The sequence below is a fragment of the Delphinapterus leucas genome, chromosome 7 (assembly GCF_059928025.1).
Source record: "Delphinapterus leucas isolate spDelLeu-1000000601 "Yukka" chromosome 7, BTC_Dleu_Yukka2, whole genome shotgun sequence".
Classification (NCBI taxonomy): Eukaryota; Metazoa; Chordata; class Mammalia; order Artiodactyla; family Monodontidae; genus Delphinapterus; species Delphinapterus leucas.
In genome coordinates this window covers 68,861,179-68,879,411 of record NC_143135.1, presented here as the reverse complement: position 1 = coordinate 68,879,411, position 18,233 = coordinate 68,861,179, and the positions used below count along the sequence as shown (strand labels likewise).

General features: G+C 39.2%; 1 protein-coding gene across 5 annotated transcripts in view; it reads left to right on the top strand.

Annotated features, from left to right (window-relative positions):
* Positions 1-6,762: 6,762 nt before the first annotated feature.
* Positions 6,763-18,233, top strand: part of SLC36A4 (solute carrier family 36 member 4) — a 46,155-nt gene continuing 34,684 nt past the window's right edge. For 2 of the 5 annotated variants that reach the window (XM_089915392.1, XM_022561421.3), the window contains exons 1-2: positions 6,765-6,918; positions 17,602-17,725. In XM_089915392.1, the coding sequence (XP_089771518.1) occupies positions 6,867-6,918; positions 17,602-17,725 (176 nt within the window). In that variant the 5' untranslated portion in view covers positions 6,765-6,866. Of the gene's footprint in view, positions 6,919-17,601; positions 17,726-18,233 lie in introns of all 5 variants that reach the window. The other 3 variants (XM_089915393.1, XM_022561422.3, XM_089915394.1) reach the window with 3 other exon arrangements.

The following is an 18,233-nucleotide window of genomic DNA, read 5'->3' as shown; positions in this document are numbered from 1 at the left end:
TACCCCCTCTTTTTAACCCCATCTTTGCCCCACTGCCAAATGGCAGAAAAGTGGAGCCTCCATGGACAATTTTTCTAGGATAATTTACAATTTCATATACAGCCCTAGGACAGTATATCCTCAGTAGGGCCCTCCAGGAACTGGACATGGGGGAGGGAAGATGAGAGGAGGGGACTGCAGAAAATTCTATTCCCAACTTAATAGCCCTGAAGAAAGGGGAAGAGCCTGGAGATGATAGATGGATAGGCAGAGAGAGTGACATATGATAGGGGCCCTCACTTGGTACCCAGGTACTGCTCTACCCAGCATGCTTTCGTTTTTTGGTCAGAAGCCTGAGTGTTTCGCCAAAATCAAGGCAACAGCTGCTTCACTAACTGCCGCCCTCCTACCTGACGATTATTGGCCTGAATCAATAACCACCCTCAAGAAAGTTACTGAGGTGGTAATGAAAGCCATACAGGATTCCAAATTTTAAGAACTTTCTGGGATACGGATGTGATTTCCCATTGTCTGAATAAATGTTTCTGGAGACAGTGTAGTTGAAACTTGACACTACTATTGGATTTTGAGCAAATCGTTTAACTTCTCTTACTCTCAGTTTCTTCATTTGTAAACTGGAGATAATACATGAAGTCTTCTTAGGGAAATAAATGAGATTATGTATGTGCAGTTATAAAGGTCTCACCAGGAAACGGCTGGCATATGCATACATACTCATACAAAGTGCTAATTGAGGAGAGTCGAGGAGAGGAACTCTTTACAATGATATGGGCAGTTTTTCAAGAACATCAACAGGGGATGATGTAGTATCCGAGGGCAGGCAGTGGGGAGGAGGAACATTCCTGCCTCTATGCCTGGAAAGGCAATAAGAAGGAGTGTTTACCGGGACCCTGGAAAGGGCTGCCTGATAGAAGCTGTGACTTTCTTAGAGGGATGCAGCCAACCTGTAGGGTACTTAGTAAGGAGGGTACCAGAAAAATGAATTCCTGACCTCCTTCACCTCTGTCCTAGGATCGACCTCCTTCCACTATCTCCAAACCTCAAAACCAATTGGAGGCCCATTGAAGCATTCTATACAGGACAGCCTTCTGGGACCCAGAACAGGATGGAAAAAGTGGGAAAGAGGATCTGAGGGGGAAATGGAAGACAGGTGGAGAACGCTTTCAGGCACATAGTATTTTGCCTGGTGCCTAGGTTGTATGTAATTATAATTATTACAGCAAAGAAAAGAATACACAGACCAGGTTTCAAATTCTAGCTCTACCTTTGCGGGCGTGAGTGGCAAATAATCCAAGAATTTTTCAGAAATGTTCAAAGCTTTATAAATGTAGACTTTCTGAACATTTTCAGAGATGTACTTCAGTTGTCTGCTTACTGTCAAGGGGCTTTTTCCGATAATATTGTCTCGTATGCTCAGTGGTACATGTTTCAAGCACAATCTTAACTGTATTGCTTCAGCTTTCTGGGAAAAGACCCTAAGTGTGGTCGATCTGGGATTTAATGGTAATTCCACTGACACCCAGTTCATTTGGGTTCCCTTCGTCCTGAAGTGTCAAGCTTTTCTAGGGAGTCCTTCTTGGGTCCATTAATGAAACAAGTATTCAATTCAGAGTCTTCAATAAATGCCACGTTGTGTGGAGAATTTACCTTTTCCCAATCCAAATGACAAAAAGACATTATTTATGATGGTGATACAATTTTGCATATAAATAATCTAAAAGCAGGATGTAGCAGTAGTTGGGTAAGTTGATATTTAAAAACTCTATTTCTTGTAGGCCAGCAGTCTTTCTCAAGACGGGTCCCTCTCATTTTGACTATAAAATTTCAAAAGACTTTTGAGAAAATCTCCTCTCTTCAGTTGTTCCCAGTCATTCGAATGTAAATCCTGAAACTGCTGTCTCCCCAGTCACAGAGATAACTGACATTAAAAATGAAGTATTTGAAATCAACTAAGAATAGGAAAACGTAAATTTTAAAAAATAATAAACTTCACATATAGATGACTTTCTTGAATACCTGCCTTGACAAAAATTAGTGTTTGGCAGGGACCATGACTTTCCCTTTTTGTAAATTTAGTGTTTGTTTTTATCATGTACTCAAAGAATCAAACAAGACATAATGAAAAACCAGTTCTCCCTACAATTCCCTTTCTCAAGAGGCAACCACTTCGAACTCCTCTGTAGTTTCATTTGGTATTTACCTCCGTATCTGTAAATAACACTCTTACAGTAGTATTGATGTTTCAGCTTTAGATATTATCTATTTTCTCACAACTCTGAAAAGTGAGAATTTAGCTCTTTTACACAGCCTTCATAGAGAATATTTCTCCCCACCACACCCACATCTTCGAACAGAGTTGTAATACATTCTCTGTTAAAGTTATGTTTTGTGTTTTTATTATTATGACTTGACACATATTATTCACCGCCAAGGAAAATGGCACACTGTACTTGTATTTCTTTTATCAATGTTTTGTGTTTGAAGGTATCCCTTCTTGGTACCTTCTGTTCTCCTGCCCCAATTTGGACTGCTTACTCTCTAGGACTGCTGCACAACTGGGACCCTGGCATTTGGCATTTTCTTGGGATTCACCTCCCCTGCGTTGGATCCCTGCTTTCCTGGATCCCACGTCTACTTCTTCCTAGGTTTACTCCTTAATTTTGACGGAGCATTCCTCCCATGCTTTCTAAGAGAAGGAACATAGGAAGTATATTTTTTGAGCTCTTATATATCTTAAAATGTGTTTATTTTATGCTTTCATCTGATTGATAGTTTGGCTAGGTATCAGATTCTAAGTTGGATGTGTTTTACTTCGGAAGTTGTAATGCAGTGCTCCACTGTCCTCCAGCTTTTGTTGTTGCTACTGGGCAGTTAGATGCAACTGCAATTGAATGTGATCCCTTCCTTACCTTTTATTTTTTCATTTTTTTTTTATCTCAAAAAGCTGTTAGGATCTCCCTATTACTTTCAGTGTTCCAAAATTTTACAATTTAGATATGTCTTGGCTTAAGTCTGTTTTCATCTGCTGTACTGGGTATTCAGTGTTGTACTGGGCAATTCTTCTAATTTGGAAACAAATACCCTTCAATTCTGAGAAATTCTGTTGTATTATTACTTTGATTTTTTCCTTCTCCTTGGACCCGCTAGACGAATCCTTAATTTTATTATATTTTCTATTTTCCTTTCTTTTTGTCTTTTTGTTCTACTTTTTGTTCCATGAACATTCCTTTTTTCCGTGGCATTCTATTCTTGTTTTATGGATGCACTATCTTTTAAAAAATTTTTGTTTGAGAATATCAGGTTTTTTTAGTTATCTTGTACTACTTGCATTCTCTTTCCCCAAGGCACAGTTTTCAGTTAATTTTAATCTACTAACTCAGTCATAAAGAGTTAAATAAAACAAACTTATTGGTAATAAAAGTATGGTTATCAGCAACAATTACTCCAACAAAGAAACTCTTAAGAGGACCAGTGCTGGTCAGCATGTTTCCTAAATTCTTCAACAGAAGACAGAAGTCATTAAAGTGGATATTAATTAGAAGATGGTGAGAAATTATCTCTATATACATTGAAAACATAAGAGGGTAAAACATATTTAAGATACATAATAAATAATATTTTACCCAGAGGGAATCAAAATAGAGTAAATGCTGAGGATTTGGTCCGCTCAGCTTTTCTTTTTTGGAAACTGTTACCTTCTTCACACCGTCATCTGCAATAATTTCATCAGTACCTACCACATATATGACTTTGTTCACCCCTCACTTTACCAGTCTGGGGTGAGAACCTGATCTAAGTTGATCTAATCACAATTCTTTCCTGAGAAATTTAAAAACTGAAACTGAAAAAAAAGAAACTAGTGTCTTTCTGGACACCTGAACCGTAAAATACAGAAATTGCGAGGGTTTAAGAACCATGTTTCCTGCCAGGTAAACCTGAGAAGCAGAGGACCTCTGCAGCAAAAACCTGCACAGATATACAAGCAGGTGCACAGAGAAAAGCAATGGCAGGAGAAGGAGACAGAGTCTCAGAGGCATCAAAATCAGCTGTTCCTGAACCCAGTCAAATCTCTGTCCTGGGGATCTCAGTAAAAGTCCCCCTTTGTCTTAAGTTAGTTTAAGCTGGTCCCTCTCTCTAGTACAATAAAAAACTCCTAATTAATATGTTCAGTTTACTTGATGCTTTCTGTGAACTAGGCAATGGACTAATGTTCTAAATACTTTATCTCATTAAATCTTCACAACAAACTGTGAGGTTGGAAATATTATTTTACACATGAAGAAACTTTTGAGATCTAACTACTGTATAAAAGATGCTATCTAGATGTTCCACAGGTGTCTCAAATCAACATGTCTGAAACACAGCCGTTTCTCCATCTGTGAAATGGTGAAGGCTATTCTCACAGCCTGAACTGCTTGTCTCCCTACATACATCTAACTCCTTCTAATCTTGAGGTGTCAGCTTAAATGTTCTCCGAGAAGACTGTCCTGCCTACTCAATCCGAAGTAGTTTCTCCAGTAGCACCCTATTACTATTTTCTTCACCAACACTGTAATTACATAGTTAATATTTTGTTTAGTTCTTTTCTTTTGCATCCTCCTATACTAGACTATGAACTCCAGTTCATACCAATATTCTTTGCCATTACAGACCCTGCATCTAGCATAGTCCCTGGCACAGGGGAGGTGCTCCATAAATGTGTTTGGATAAATTAAAGCTTTCTAAATATTTCCCTTCGTGTATCCATGAGGCTATATTCAACAACTTTCAACACCTATTTACTGAACCACTGATACATGCAGGGCACTCTGCTAGGCCTTTTGAGACAAAGACACAGACAAAGATACAGCTTCTCTCCTGCAGGCATTCACAGTATAGCAGGAGACTCGGACAGGGAAATAATTATAATGCACAGGGAGAGATGTTACAACAGAGATATGAACAAAGTATGGTAGTTACAAAGGAGGAAGTAATTGACATATGATCCAGGAAGTTAAAGTGAGGAGAAGAAAGAAAGGAATCGCCAGGGTTCAAATAGTCAGATTCTTTATAATGTCTTTATTCTAATATAGCTTTTCCCTATACCCTCTTCCAATTTACAAGATCTGGAGCAGAAGTCACAGTAAATATCTTCTCAAGTAGTGCAATATGAAACCATATAATTGTCTTGAATTTTACGATCATCCCTATCACTTGGCTTATCTCCATATCAGTCTGTAAAAACACTGAGCCTGGCTGCCTGCCTCAGCCCAGGCCTCCATTACAGGTCAGACCTTTTTCCCTTCCACACTGCCAGATCTGCTTTTCCTGATGCTGAGATTAGAGGACAATGGCTTTTGATCCCTTTTAACACTCAAAGGATAATGTTGCTCTCTCAAGACACTGTCCCAAGTGTCCTCACTACAATGGGTGGTTTCTTGGACAGTTACCTATCCGATGCCTGTCTTCTCTCCCACTGATCTGTAACTAGGTACCCCACCCCAATACGGCTTAGGGACTACTCCTCTAGTTATGATCCACCACGACAGAGTTCTCTATCTCCCCTACATCTTTGTTATGTGTCAGGAACATTTTACAGAAAACCTTTCTTTGGGGTTTGCAAGTGTATGTTTGTGAATGACTGGGGTTGATTTAAGGAAAACAAAGGGTTTTGGCAAACCACTAGTAAAACTCACAAAAGATGCAACAGGAGGAAAGATACAGATATTATGTAACTGCGTACTTTTTAAATCTTAGCATTTTAAATATTTATCACTATCACCATGTAGTTATATCAGTGATCCTAGAAATCAGACACACCCCCCCCATCAAAACAACAACAACAAACCAACTTTCCTCAGAAGACCCTACTGAAATAGAACGGACAAAAAGAAAAAGTCTTATGTCCTGGCTTTAAAGAACTATGAAATGAAAAAAAAAAAAAAAAGAGCAATTTCAAAATTAAAGCACTTTCATTCTATCCAAAAGCCTGCTTCAGATGTACCCACCTGAGGGGCCAGCTGCATATTGTAAGCCCCAGCTCTGGCTGCAGATAGAATTCCATCTTTGCCATTTACTACTTTATTATCCTTGGACAGGTTACTTAGCTCTGTGTGTTTAGTTCCCACATCTGTAAAATGGATATACACATTAGAATTATCGCACAGGCTTGTCATCTGAATTAAATAAGACAATGCATGTACAGTGCTTAAGAATATTTGACACTGCATCAGTATAATTACTCTTAACCTTAATTTCCTTTCAACACTGCAGCTAACGTCAAGTATCTGAAGGGCACTGAAAAATCCTTAAAGTGAAACTATTTGACTAAATGAAACGCTACTTGAGGGCACCCTCTATCTCTAAATAGAGACATAGAGACGGAAAAACAAGTAGTCAGAACTCCAACATGGATGGGGCAAATTCCCTCCTACTTTGCATTCTTCAAGGTGCCTTGCAGAATGCTAAAGCCTTGCAAGTAGATGGCGTCCTGGAATTTAAGCTCGTGGTCATCTGTAAAGACACCCTCCCCACCCCCATCCCCACCAGGGAGCTGTAGGCCTGGGTCTCCGCCAGCTCTAAGTTACTACCCCGTTATCTCCAAAACGTCCCTCCTCTCCCGTTACCCCGCCCTTCTGCAGCCAGACCTCCTCTCACTCGGGTCTTCTACCCCGAGCGCTGCTCACTGGCCGCAACCCAACGCCCCAGGAAGGCTCCTCGAGCCCCGGCTCCTCGGCCGGGCCGGGCCGCCCCACTGCGCATGCTCCCCGCCGCGCGGGTGCGGTGCGGCGGGCCGGGCGCGGTTCCCGTTCAGCCGGGAAGGCTTTGGCCACGCAGCGGCAGGAGCGCGCGTCCCGGGGCGGCGGCGTCCTGGAGACCCCCGAGAGATGGAAGCTGCGGCGCCGGCGGCGGCCGAGGCGGCTGGGCACGAAGAGCTCGGTGGGTGCTGGGCGCGGGCGGGGGCGCTGGCCGACGTGGCGCAGGGATGCGCGTCCGCGGGAAGCGCCGAGGCCCCGAGCCCGCGCTCGGCCTCGGCCGGGGTTCTGGGGGCGGTGCGGGCGCCCGGGCGGCCGCCCACCCTGTCCCACGCGTCAGGGTTCGCGTTTCCTGTCCCTAGACAGGGAGAAACGCGGAGTGGCTTTCCGGTCGTTGTTGGGGTTTCTTGGGGGTCAAGGTTCTTGGGGTTGTGGGTCTGGCGTAGGTTTGAATGTAAAACCATCAAAGCGGACCTCCCTGGGACATTTGGGTTGAGCCGAGGCTTAGGAGGTGACTGACCTCCGAGTCAGCACCTGCACAGGAACGAGTTGTCCGATATGAGAGCTGGGTCAGGCGAAAAGCTAGGCCCTACAGAGGGCGTCAAAATGTACGTGTGTGTCTGTGTGCGCGCGAGCGCGAGCGCGCGCTGACGGTTGTCGTGCGCTGGTGTACATTTCAAAGGCAATGCAGAGCCTTCGCAGACTCTCACTGTTTTTTTCCAACGATGCTTTAAGGAAGTTGCCATGGTTTGGCCTTTCAGACACGGCAGCCCTGTTCGGAGTCCCTGGAGAATCCTTAATTTACCGTCTGCCACCCCAGGAGTGGCGAGTGGGACGTGCTGACCAGACTGAGATACGACGTGTAGTTGGCTCACTTGGCAGAGATTGTTTTCCTGCTTTCCTCTGGTGTCTTGTCTCCTTGGCGACAGGGAATGCGAAACTTTGTTTATGGTTTCCCGCTGTCAAAAGGAAAACAAAAATAGAGATCGAGGTAGTAGTAATATTGTTCCTCCCAGTTAGATGCATTGTATTAGGAATATTTGTAATTCGCTGCTAAATGATTAAAAAAGAAGTTGAGCTTTAAAGAAATACTTTATTATAGTAACAGATTGCTGTCCTGTAATAATGTGCAGGGCACTTTGCAGTTGATTTCTTTCAAGTCACAGTAATGGTAGAAATAAACGTAACATGTTATTGAATGTTTACTGTGTCGAGCAGTGTAAGTGCTTTACATATGTTTTGTTTCCTTTAATCCTCACAACAATGGGGAGGTAGGTGCAATTATTATCCCTGTTTTATAGATAGAATAATTTTAAGCTCATTAATGGCAGTACCCAGATAGGAATCCAGGTTTATCTGTTTTAAATTCGTTAATAACCCATCTTAGGAGGTGGGAAAATGTGCATTCTCATGCATTGCTGGTAAAAGCAGTATAATATACTTATCCTTAAAAATGCACACATCGTTTGACTCAGCATTTCTACTTCTAGAAATATTTCCCAAGGAAATAAGTCATGTAACATATCAATAGATGTTCATTACGTTATTTATAAATGAGAAAAGCTGGTGACTATCTAAATGTCCAATTAAAGGAAATTGTTTAGGTAAATTGTGATATAGCTGTGTAGTCATATACTGAATAGCCCTTTAAAGTCATGTGGGAAGATGTTCGCCATATGTATTTTTACTAACTGAAAAAGTTTTCTAAATTATTTTAATTTTTTAAAGTTATGTCTCTTCATTAATTCAACACATATTTGTTGAGCTTCTCCTATGTGCTAGGCACTGCCTTAGGCATTTGGGATACAACTGTGCTACATTTGTGAACAACACAGATCAAGATTCCTGCTCTCATGGAACTTATATTCTAGTAAGAGGAAGCAGACAATGAACAGTAAAGACAATTATCAGTTAATTTAAAGTACATTAGGCTAAAAGTGCTATGGAAAAAAGAGCAGAGTAAGGGAAATCCGGAGAAGGCGTGGGAGTTAGGCAGTTTATAGCATTTTATAAAGTAGTCAGAATGGACCTTATTGAATAGGTGGGACTTGAGCAAAGGCTTGGAAGAGGTGAGGGAATTAGTCAAGTGGATATCTGAGGAAAGACTCTTCTAGGCAGAAAGAACAGCTGGAGTAAAGACAGAAGTAGTGAGGAGGGCAAGGAGGCTGAAGCAGAATGATCAAGGTGGTGATGAGGCCAGATTATGTAGGACAGCGGTCCCCAACCTTTTTGGCACCAGGGACTGGTTTCGTGGAAGACAGTTTTTCCACCCGGTGAGTGCGGGGGGTGGGGTGGGGGGATGGTTCAGGCAGTTATGGGAGCGATGGGGAGCGGCATATGAAGCTTTGCTTGCTCACCTGCCGCTCAACTCCTGCTGTGCGGCCTGGTTCCTAACAGGCCGTGGACCGGTACCGGTCCACAGCCTGGGGGTTGGAGGCCTCTGATGTAGGGTCTTGCAGTTCCATGTGAAGCCTTTGGCTTTTGCTCTGAGAGAATGGGGAGCCAGTGCAGGGTTTCAGCAGAGGAGAGACATGATCTGACTTAAATTCTAAAAGGATCACACTGTGTGAAGAGTGCACTGTACAGGGCTAAAGTAGAAGCAGGGTATTTCAGCAATTCAGGAGACAGGTGTACATGTCCTTCACAGCAGTAGTGGTAGCAGCAGTGGGAGTGGAGAGAAATGGTTAGACTCTGGATATATATTTAAAGTAGAATGAGAATGATTTCCTAACAGATTAGATGAGGGGTGAGAGTGAGACAGAGACAAGGATAACTCCAGGGACCTGAGTATCTAGAAGAATGAAATTGCCATCAAATGAGATGTTGTGGTTGTTGTATAATATGTCTACAAATTCTCTGATGTTTCTCTCGTCAAGAGGAGGAACTTAATTTCCTTCCTTTTGAGTGTGGGCTGTATTTAGTAACTTGCTTCTATTGAATAGATTATGGTGGAGGTGATGATGTTTGACTTCAAAGCTAGGTCCTAAAAGGCATTGTGCCAGGCTCTCGTTTTTGGATTAGTTACTTGGAGAGAGGCAGCTGCCATGTTGCAAGGATACTCAAGCAGTTGTAAGGAAGGGCCCACATTGCATAGAACTGAGGCGTCCTGATGGCAGCGATAAGTTGTTATACAGTAATCCATAGCCAGTTGAGATGGGTTAAGCCAGGAAGAGCAGGCTTGGTGGTGAAGATGAGGAGTTCAGTTTGGGGCATGCTGAGTTTGAAATGTCTATTAGATATGAAAGTGTAGATGTCAGGTAGGCAGGTGGATTTATGTCTAGAGTTAGGGAGATGTCTCGGCTGGAGATATGAATTCGGAAGTCATCATCATGAAGATAATATTTAAAGCCATGGGATCGAATGAAAATATACTGGAGTGAGTGTATGTGTTTGTGTATACTCTAAAATGTTGCCAGCAGTAGTTTCTAGGTGATGGGGTCATTTTATTTTCAAAAATGTTGCTTATCTTTTCTGATTTTCTACAATGACCAAATATTATTTAATTTAAAAAAGAATTTAAAAAATTGGGTGTCTGTGTGAAAAGCACTGGTAGAGTTGTTAAAATACAGGTTTCCTTAAGGTCTGCACTTTATTTCAAAGAGGATGGGGACCTCTGGAAGGTGAGCGAGTGAAGCTTCATCTGCTGCTCCCCATCGCTTGAATTACCGCCTGAACCATTGCACCCTCCCCCTCCCAGTCCGTGGAAAAATTGTCTTCCATGAAACCGGTCCCTGGTACCAGAAAGGTTGGGGACCACTGCTGTAGTGAATTTAGCAGTTTCCTGATTGTTGCACATTTAGGTTGTTTCCAAATTTTCAGTATAGTGGGGTTTTTTTGTTGTTTTTTTTTTGCAGTATGTGGGCCTCTCACTGTTGTGGCCTCTCCCGTTGCGGAGCACAGGCTCCGGACGCGCAGGCCCAGCGGCCATGGCTCACGGGCCCAGCCGCTCCGCGGCATGTGGGATCTTCCCGGGCTGGGGCACAAACCCATGTCTCCTGCATCGGCAGGCGGACTCTCAACCACTGCGCCACCAGGGAAGCCCCAGTATAGTGTTTTGATTAAGATCTTTGTGCAGAAATCCTTTTCTCCATATACTGGATTTGCAGAAGTGGAATTACTCGGTGAAAAGGATAAACATTTTAAAGGTTTCAATACATATTGCTAAATGAATGTGATTTTTCTCTATTCTGACAACAGGTGGAAATTTAGGTTGATTTTAGGTTAGAAAATTCAGGTTGAAACAATTGCCTGGGCAATATAAGAGAGCATAAAAAGCACTGCCTAAGAATGTTCCAGTTGTATGCACCATTAATGTATACATGTGGTGTATAATGTATGGTTTATAATATTGAATGAAGCTAGTATTTCTTATTCATTTATATTTTTCTATTTGTAAATAGAAATAATTTTGTCTAGGTAGTTTGATATCCATTGATTAATAATTTATTTTATAAGGCATTGTTAATTCTTTTTTTTAACTGAAATATAGTTGCTGTACAGTATTATATGTTACAGGTGTACAATATAGTGATTCACAATTTTTAAAGATTATATTCCACTTATAGTTACTATAATATATTGGCTATATTCCCCACATTGTACAATATATCCTTGTACCTTATTTTATACCTAATAGTTTGCACCTCTTAACTCCCTACTTCTTTATTGCACCTCCTCCCTTCCATCTCCCCACTGGTAGCCACTAGTTTGCCCTCCATATCTGTGGGTCTGCTTCTTTTTTGTTATATTCACCAGTTTGTTGTATTTTTTAGATTCCACATATAAGTGATATCATACAGTATTTGCATTTCTCTGTCTGACTTATTTCATTTAGCATGACTTCCAAGTCCATCCATGTTGTTGCAAATAGCAAAATTTCATTCTTGTTTATGGCTGAGCAGTATTCCATTGTGCAGTCTACAAATTCAGTGCAATCGCTTTCAAAATACCAATGACGTTTTTCACAGAACTAGAACAATTACATTTAAAATTTGTATGGAAACACAAAGACCCCAAATAGCCAAAACAGTCTGGATAAAAAAGAATAGAGCTGGAGGAATCACAGTTCCCAACTTCAGATTATACCACAAAGCTACAGTAATTAAAACGGTATGGTACTGGCACTAAAACAGACACAGATCAATGGAACAGAAAGAGAACCCAGAAATAAATCCACACACTTATGGACAATTAATCTGTGACAAAGGAGGCAAGAATATACAATGGAGAAATGATAGTCTCTTCAATAAGTGGTGCTGGGAAAATTGGATAGCTGCGTGTAAAAGAATGAAATCAGAACATCCTCTAACACCGTATAAAGCACTGTTAATTCTTAGCTATAGTAATCACAAGCATTTTTCAGAGCTGTCCAATTCAATAATTGGCCAAAGGCAAGACACTGGCAAGTAATAGACTTTATGTGTAATGTAAGTTGGATTTTGTAATTTTTAATTACTTTGCACGAGTATTCCTGTTGTATTTCATATGTTCTTACCTCTATTAAAGCTTATCCAATGTTAGGTTTTTAAGTATTTGCCTCCTTCGCTAGTCTCAATTTCCTTCTGTCTGGCATAACATATTTTGTCTGTATGCATACTCAGTATTATAGCACAGTTTGTAGTGCATAAGTGCTCAGAATTATTAATTATTAGTAGTAAATGAATTAATTTCATGTCAGGTTTATATTTTAAAATCCTGTAAAGCAAAATTTTTTTCTAATATTTCATTATGTAGGAAGGGGAAGAAAACATTTATTGATTACTTATTATGTGCCAAGGACGAGGCTCTATGCTTCATATATATTATCCCATTTCACTATCACAAAACCCCTGTGAGTTAGAAATTACTACTCTCATTTTCTACATGAAAAGATAGGCCCAGAGGAATCCTGGTTAAAATATAAATCAGATCATGTCACGCCTCTGCACAAAACTTTACTTTTGTCCAGCATGGTAGCCTTTAGCCATATGTGTATCTGATCTGAAATATGGTTTGTCTGAATTAAAATATGCTGTAATTATAAAATACACTCTGGATTTCTAAGACTTAGTATGAAAAATAGAATGTAAAATATCTTGTTAATAATTTTTATGTTGATTACATTATCATTGAAATGATAATATTTTGGATATATTGGGTTAAATAAAATGTTATTAATGTTACTTGTTGCTTTTTTGCCTTTTGCTTTTTGATAATGGCCACCCTACCATGTATGAAGTGACATTTCATTGTGATTTTGATTTGCATTTCATGATGATTAGTGATATTGAGCATCTTTTCTGTTGGCCATTTGTATGTCTTCTTTGGAGAAATGTCTGTTCAAATCTTTAGCCAATTTATTAATCAGGTTATTAGGTTCTCTTTTTATTTGTTTTTGTTTTTCTTGCTCTTTAGTTGAAGGAGTTCCTTATGTACTTTGGAAATTAACCCCTTATCAGATATATGGTTTGCAAATACATTCTCCTATTCCTTAGATTGACTTTTCACTCTGTTGATTGTTTCCTTTGCTGTGCAGAAGCTTTTTAGTTTGATGTAGTCCCACTTACCTATTTTTGCTTTAGTTAACTGTACTTTTGGTGACATATTCGTGAATTCATTGCCAAAACCAATATCTAAACCTTTCCTCCTATGTTTTCTTGTAGAAGCTTTACAGTTTCAAGTTTACATGTAAGTTTTTAATCCATTTTGAGTTGATTTTTGTGTATGGTATAAGATAAAAATCCAATTTCATTCTTTTGTATGTGGATACCCAGTATTCTGAGCACCATTTGTTGAAAACACTGTCTTTTCCACATTGTGTATTCTTGGCACCCTTGTTGAAGATCAGTTGCATAGACTGATTTCTGGGCTCTCTATTCTGTTCTGTTGGTCTGTATGTCTGTCATTATGCCAATATCATAATGCTTTAATTACAGAAGACCTTAAATATCCCAAACAATTTTGAAAAAGAACAAAGCTGATCACACTTTCTGATTTCAAAATATATTACAAAGCTAAAGAATCTTTCAGTATCTTAAAGCATAACTTTACTCTTGTGAAAAACTGTTGTGCTGAGTTCCAAATAACACTGGGATAATGGCAGCTGCCTAAATCCTAATCTCTCCACATATCCTCCCCCAAAACCTGTTAATTCAACAAGGAGCACAAGTAAACACATTCATGAAATTATTCTTATAGCATTAATAGGAGACCAAGGATACCACAAACTTCAAATAATCTGTAAATAGAAAAATAAACAAAATTTCAAACAGAGCTCCTGTCACTGCTGCAAATATGGAGAATGGAGGAGGAGTCTTTAGAATCTCTGTGGAAAAGAGGAGAGGGGAGCAGGAGGCTTGGAAGAAGCACAGTGAAAATCTCCCTTAGAAAGAAAAAATCTAAACTAAAGTGTTAAAAGTCTAAACAGAGGTCAGGTCGGGGAGTTGGTAATTCACAGGGAAGGAATACAGGGTATTCCTGTATTCCAGGAATACAGGGAAGGAATTTGAACATTAGCAGGAATAGAGGAGGCAGCCTTAGCAAAACATTGTCTCTGGAGGAGAAGGATATAAAAAAGCAGTGGAAATGCCCCTCAGATCCCTGGAAGTAAAGAGAAGAAGGAAAGTAACAGGGGAGAAATTGAAGATTCTGCAGAAATGGAAAAGAACCAGAAGACATGCCAGTTACTCCCTATGACCCCTGATAACACAACATCATCCATTAAATAAACTGAACTTCACTGTGCTAACAGAAGGAAATACTGTCAAACTAGGATCCCTGTTCATGAAATGCCTAGCAATAGGAGAAATCATAAATAAAGAATAAATTACCAGGTGTCTAAGGGAAATATTGAAATGAAAATTTAAGTCATTGAATTTCAAAAAAGAATTTAAATGAGGTAAAGAAAGACAGTAAAAGGGTTCTAGAGAAAGTAGTTAAAATGGAAGACAGACAACAAAGATCCAGCATGTAATTGGAATCTCTACAAAAGAAAAACAAAATATTTAAACCAAACAAATGCTTAAAGATATAATCCAAGAAAATTTTCCAGAAATAAAGAAAACCTAAATCTGTATATCAAACAGACCTACTTTGTACCCTTTTGACTCAGACTGCTCAACCCTAAGACATAAAATAAAACCATTAGACTTTTAAAACAAGGGAAGATTCCTCAGGACCTCAAGCGAAAAGAACAAATTATGTAATGGCTGAGAAAATTAGTCTGACATAAGACTTCTCAAGAATAGCATACAAGGTAAAGTAAGAGTAGAGCAGCATTTTCCAAGAAACTCAAGGGTAGAAAGTATGAGCCAAGGATGTTCTGTCTAGCTGCCCTTCATATCAAGGCTATAGAATATAGTTTAAAACATACAAAAATTCAGGGAATACTGAGCCCATGCGTCCTTCCTGAGCAATCTACTAGAGCAGTGGTTCTCAGAGTGTAGTCCCCAGACCAGCAACATCAGAGTCCCCTGGGACCTTGTTAAAAATGTATATTCTCAGGTCCACCTCAGACCTGCTAAAATCAGAAGCTTTGGCATGGAGTATATCAGTTTGTGTTTAAGCAAGCCCTGCAGGTGGTTCTGATGCACATTCTACAGGAGAATGAACTTCTTCCAGCAAAGGGATGATTGAGGAAACTTTGGCAGAGGACTGATCACAAGCATTTAACACATTGATTGTAGATTTAAGTCTAAGACATGAGTGGCGACATGATTGAACAACAGTATGTAAAGCAATTTGTAAATTGCCAAAGTAGATAGAAAGAATACAACTGAAAGATGAGAGAATAAGAGACACAGAAAGGCAAAAGTAGAATTAGACCATTAATTGTTGTATAGGTGGAAGTCAGAGGACACCATTTAAAACTGATAAACAAGATAGTAAAAGAATAAGAATGGGCTTCCCTGGTGGCGCAGTGGTTGAGAGTCCGCCTGCCTATGCAGGGGACACGGGTGCGTGCCCCGGTCCGGGAAGATCCCACATGCCACGGAGCGGCTGGGCCCGTGAGCCATGGCCACTGAGCCTGTGCGTCTGGAGCCTGTGCTCTGCAACGGGAGAGGCCACAACAGTGAGAGGCCTGCGTACCGCAAAAAAAAAAAAAAAAAAAAAAAGAATAAGAAAAAAAGAGGATTTAGGGCACCATAAAAGATAAAATGGCAAAGGTAACTAGTAGAATAGCTCAACTAAATGCAATACATGATCCAAAAAAAAATTACTAAGAGAACCTTATTAGTACAGTTGATGAAACTGGAAAATAAATTGTAGATTAAGTAAAAGTATTGATCAATATTAAACTACTTGAACTTAATAACTGTACTGTGAATATTCAGGAAAATATTCTTGTTCATAGGGAATACATGCTAGTGATAGGGTAAAATGGCATGATATATGTAACCTAGTCTCAAATAGTTAATAACAAGTGATAAACATTTGAGAGAGAAAAAGAAAACATGGGAAAATGTTAAAATTTGTTGAGCCTGTAAAGGGCACATGGGAGGGTTTTTTGTACTATTCATGCAAATTTAATGTAAGTTTGAAATTATTACAAAATAAGAAGTTTTAAAAAGTTATGTCAGTCAGTCATTTCCAACTAAATCATTTAGGTTACCCCAATTCCCTGTTACGTAGGTTTATTGTATGTATTTGAATGGAACAAACTTTCACTTCTTTAAAATATCCTATACTTCAGACCTTACTAATGCATATCAGTCATCTCAATAAATTTGAATTTAGTGAATTTTACGAGAACAAGACAGACAGTGATGACTAGTGTTATCTTTCTCCTCAGAAGGAGCAAAATCATGCTAAAAATTGCTAGATATAAGAATAGATTGTGGTACTAAAAATTTAAAGATTAGAATGGCTTTATAATTTTCTTAAAGCATTTAAAATTATGCTTGCCAGCAATTCCACTCCTGGGTATATGTACAAAAAAACCCAAAACACTAATCTGAAAAGCTACATGCACCCCGATGTGCACAACAGCATTATTTACAATAGCCAAGATATGGAAGCAACCTAAGTGTTTATGAACAGATGGGTGGATAAAGAAGATGTGGTATGTATGCACAATGGAATACTACTCAGCCATAAAAAAGGAATGAAATTTTGCCATATGCAACAACATGTATGGACTTGGAAGGTATTATGTCAGACAGACAGATACTGTATGATATCACTTATGTGGAATCTAAAAAATACAACAAACTAGTGAGTATAACAAAAAAGCAGACTCACGGATATGGAGAACAAACTAGTGGATGCCAGTGGGGAGAGGGAAGGGGGAGGGGCAATATAGGGCTAAGGGATTATGAGGTACAAATTATTAGATATAAAATAAGCTACAAGGATATATTGTACAACATGGGGAATATAGCCAATATTTTATAACTATAAATGGAGTATAACCTTTAAAAATTGTGAACCACTACACATACACCTGTAACATATAATATTATACAACTCTACTTAAGTTAAAAAGTTTTTTTAATTTTTAAGAATAAAAATAAATAAAAATATGATTACCATTTATGTACTCAGTATGATTTGAAGCTAACAAGAGATGGAAGTTCATTTTATTATTTCTTCACATTTTTCACCCCATAATTCTATCATCATTTACTATAAACCTCAGGTAGACAAAACAGAAAACATTTTGCATTGAATACGTATGCTTTTCACTGCTTAGTCCAAACCAAATATCCAGCAAATGAGTCTAGTTGTTTCTTTCTAAATATGGTAGAACTCAAAAGTATTAATGTGAATTAACTTAGGGTGGAAATAGTAAAGATGCGTACAAATGGCATGTCCTACTATTAAAACTGTTATTTATACCAGCTTTAAGCCAAGTTTTAAAATGGTAGTGAAGCACTTTTTCTTTTTAAAGATATGGATATAATGAGACCCTTAATAAATGAGCAAAACTTTGATGGGACATCAGATGAAGAACATGAGCAAGAGCTCCTGCCTGTTCAGAAGCGTTACCAGCTTGATGGTCAAGAGGGTATTTCGTAAGTGTTAAGGTTAAATGTCATTTTCTCTTTTCACTCAGTGTATATTTTTGTAATCATCTTCTATGGACCAGGCACTTAAGTAGATACTACAGAAGACACAAAGATGAATAAGATACGGTTCTCACCCTCAAGGCGTTTATAGTCTATTTGGGAAAGAAGAAATACATCTAAATTACAGAGCCGTGTGTAGGAATTACTAAAATGATGATATGTATCAAATGCTATGGATCTTGAAAGAAGGGAGATCAGATTGAGAGGAAGAGAAATTTTAAGAGAAGGGGCTTCTGAAATGGTTAGGAGTTAGACCGTGGGAAGTAGGTAGTAAACACTTCTTTATGTTGAGTGAATGGTATGAAACAAAGTCACGGTCCCAGGGAAGCAGTGGAACATTTTTTAAACTTTTTTTGTTATTTTGTCATCATTAATAGATTTAAATAAGGTGTTATTCTAATAGTGATTTAACAGTTAAGCAAAGTAACATTTTAATTGATCAAAAAAGAATAAA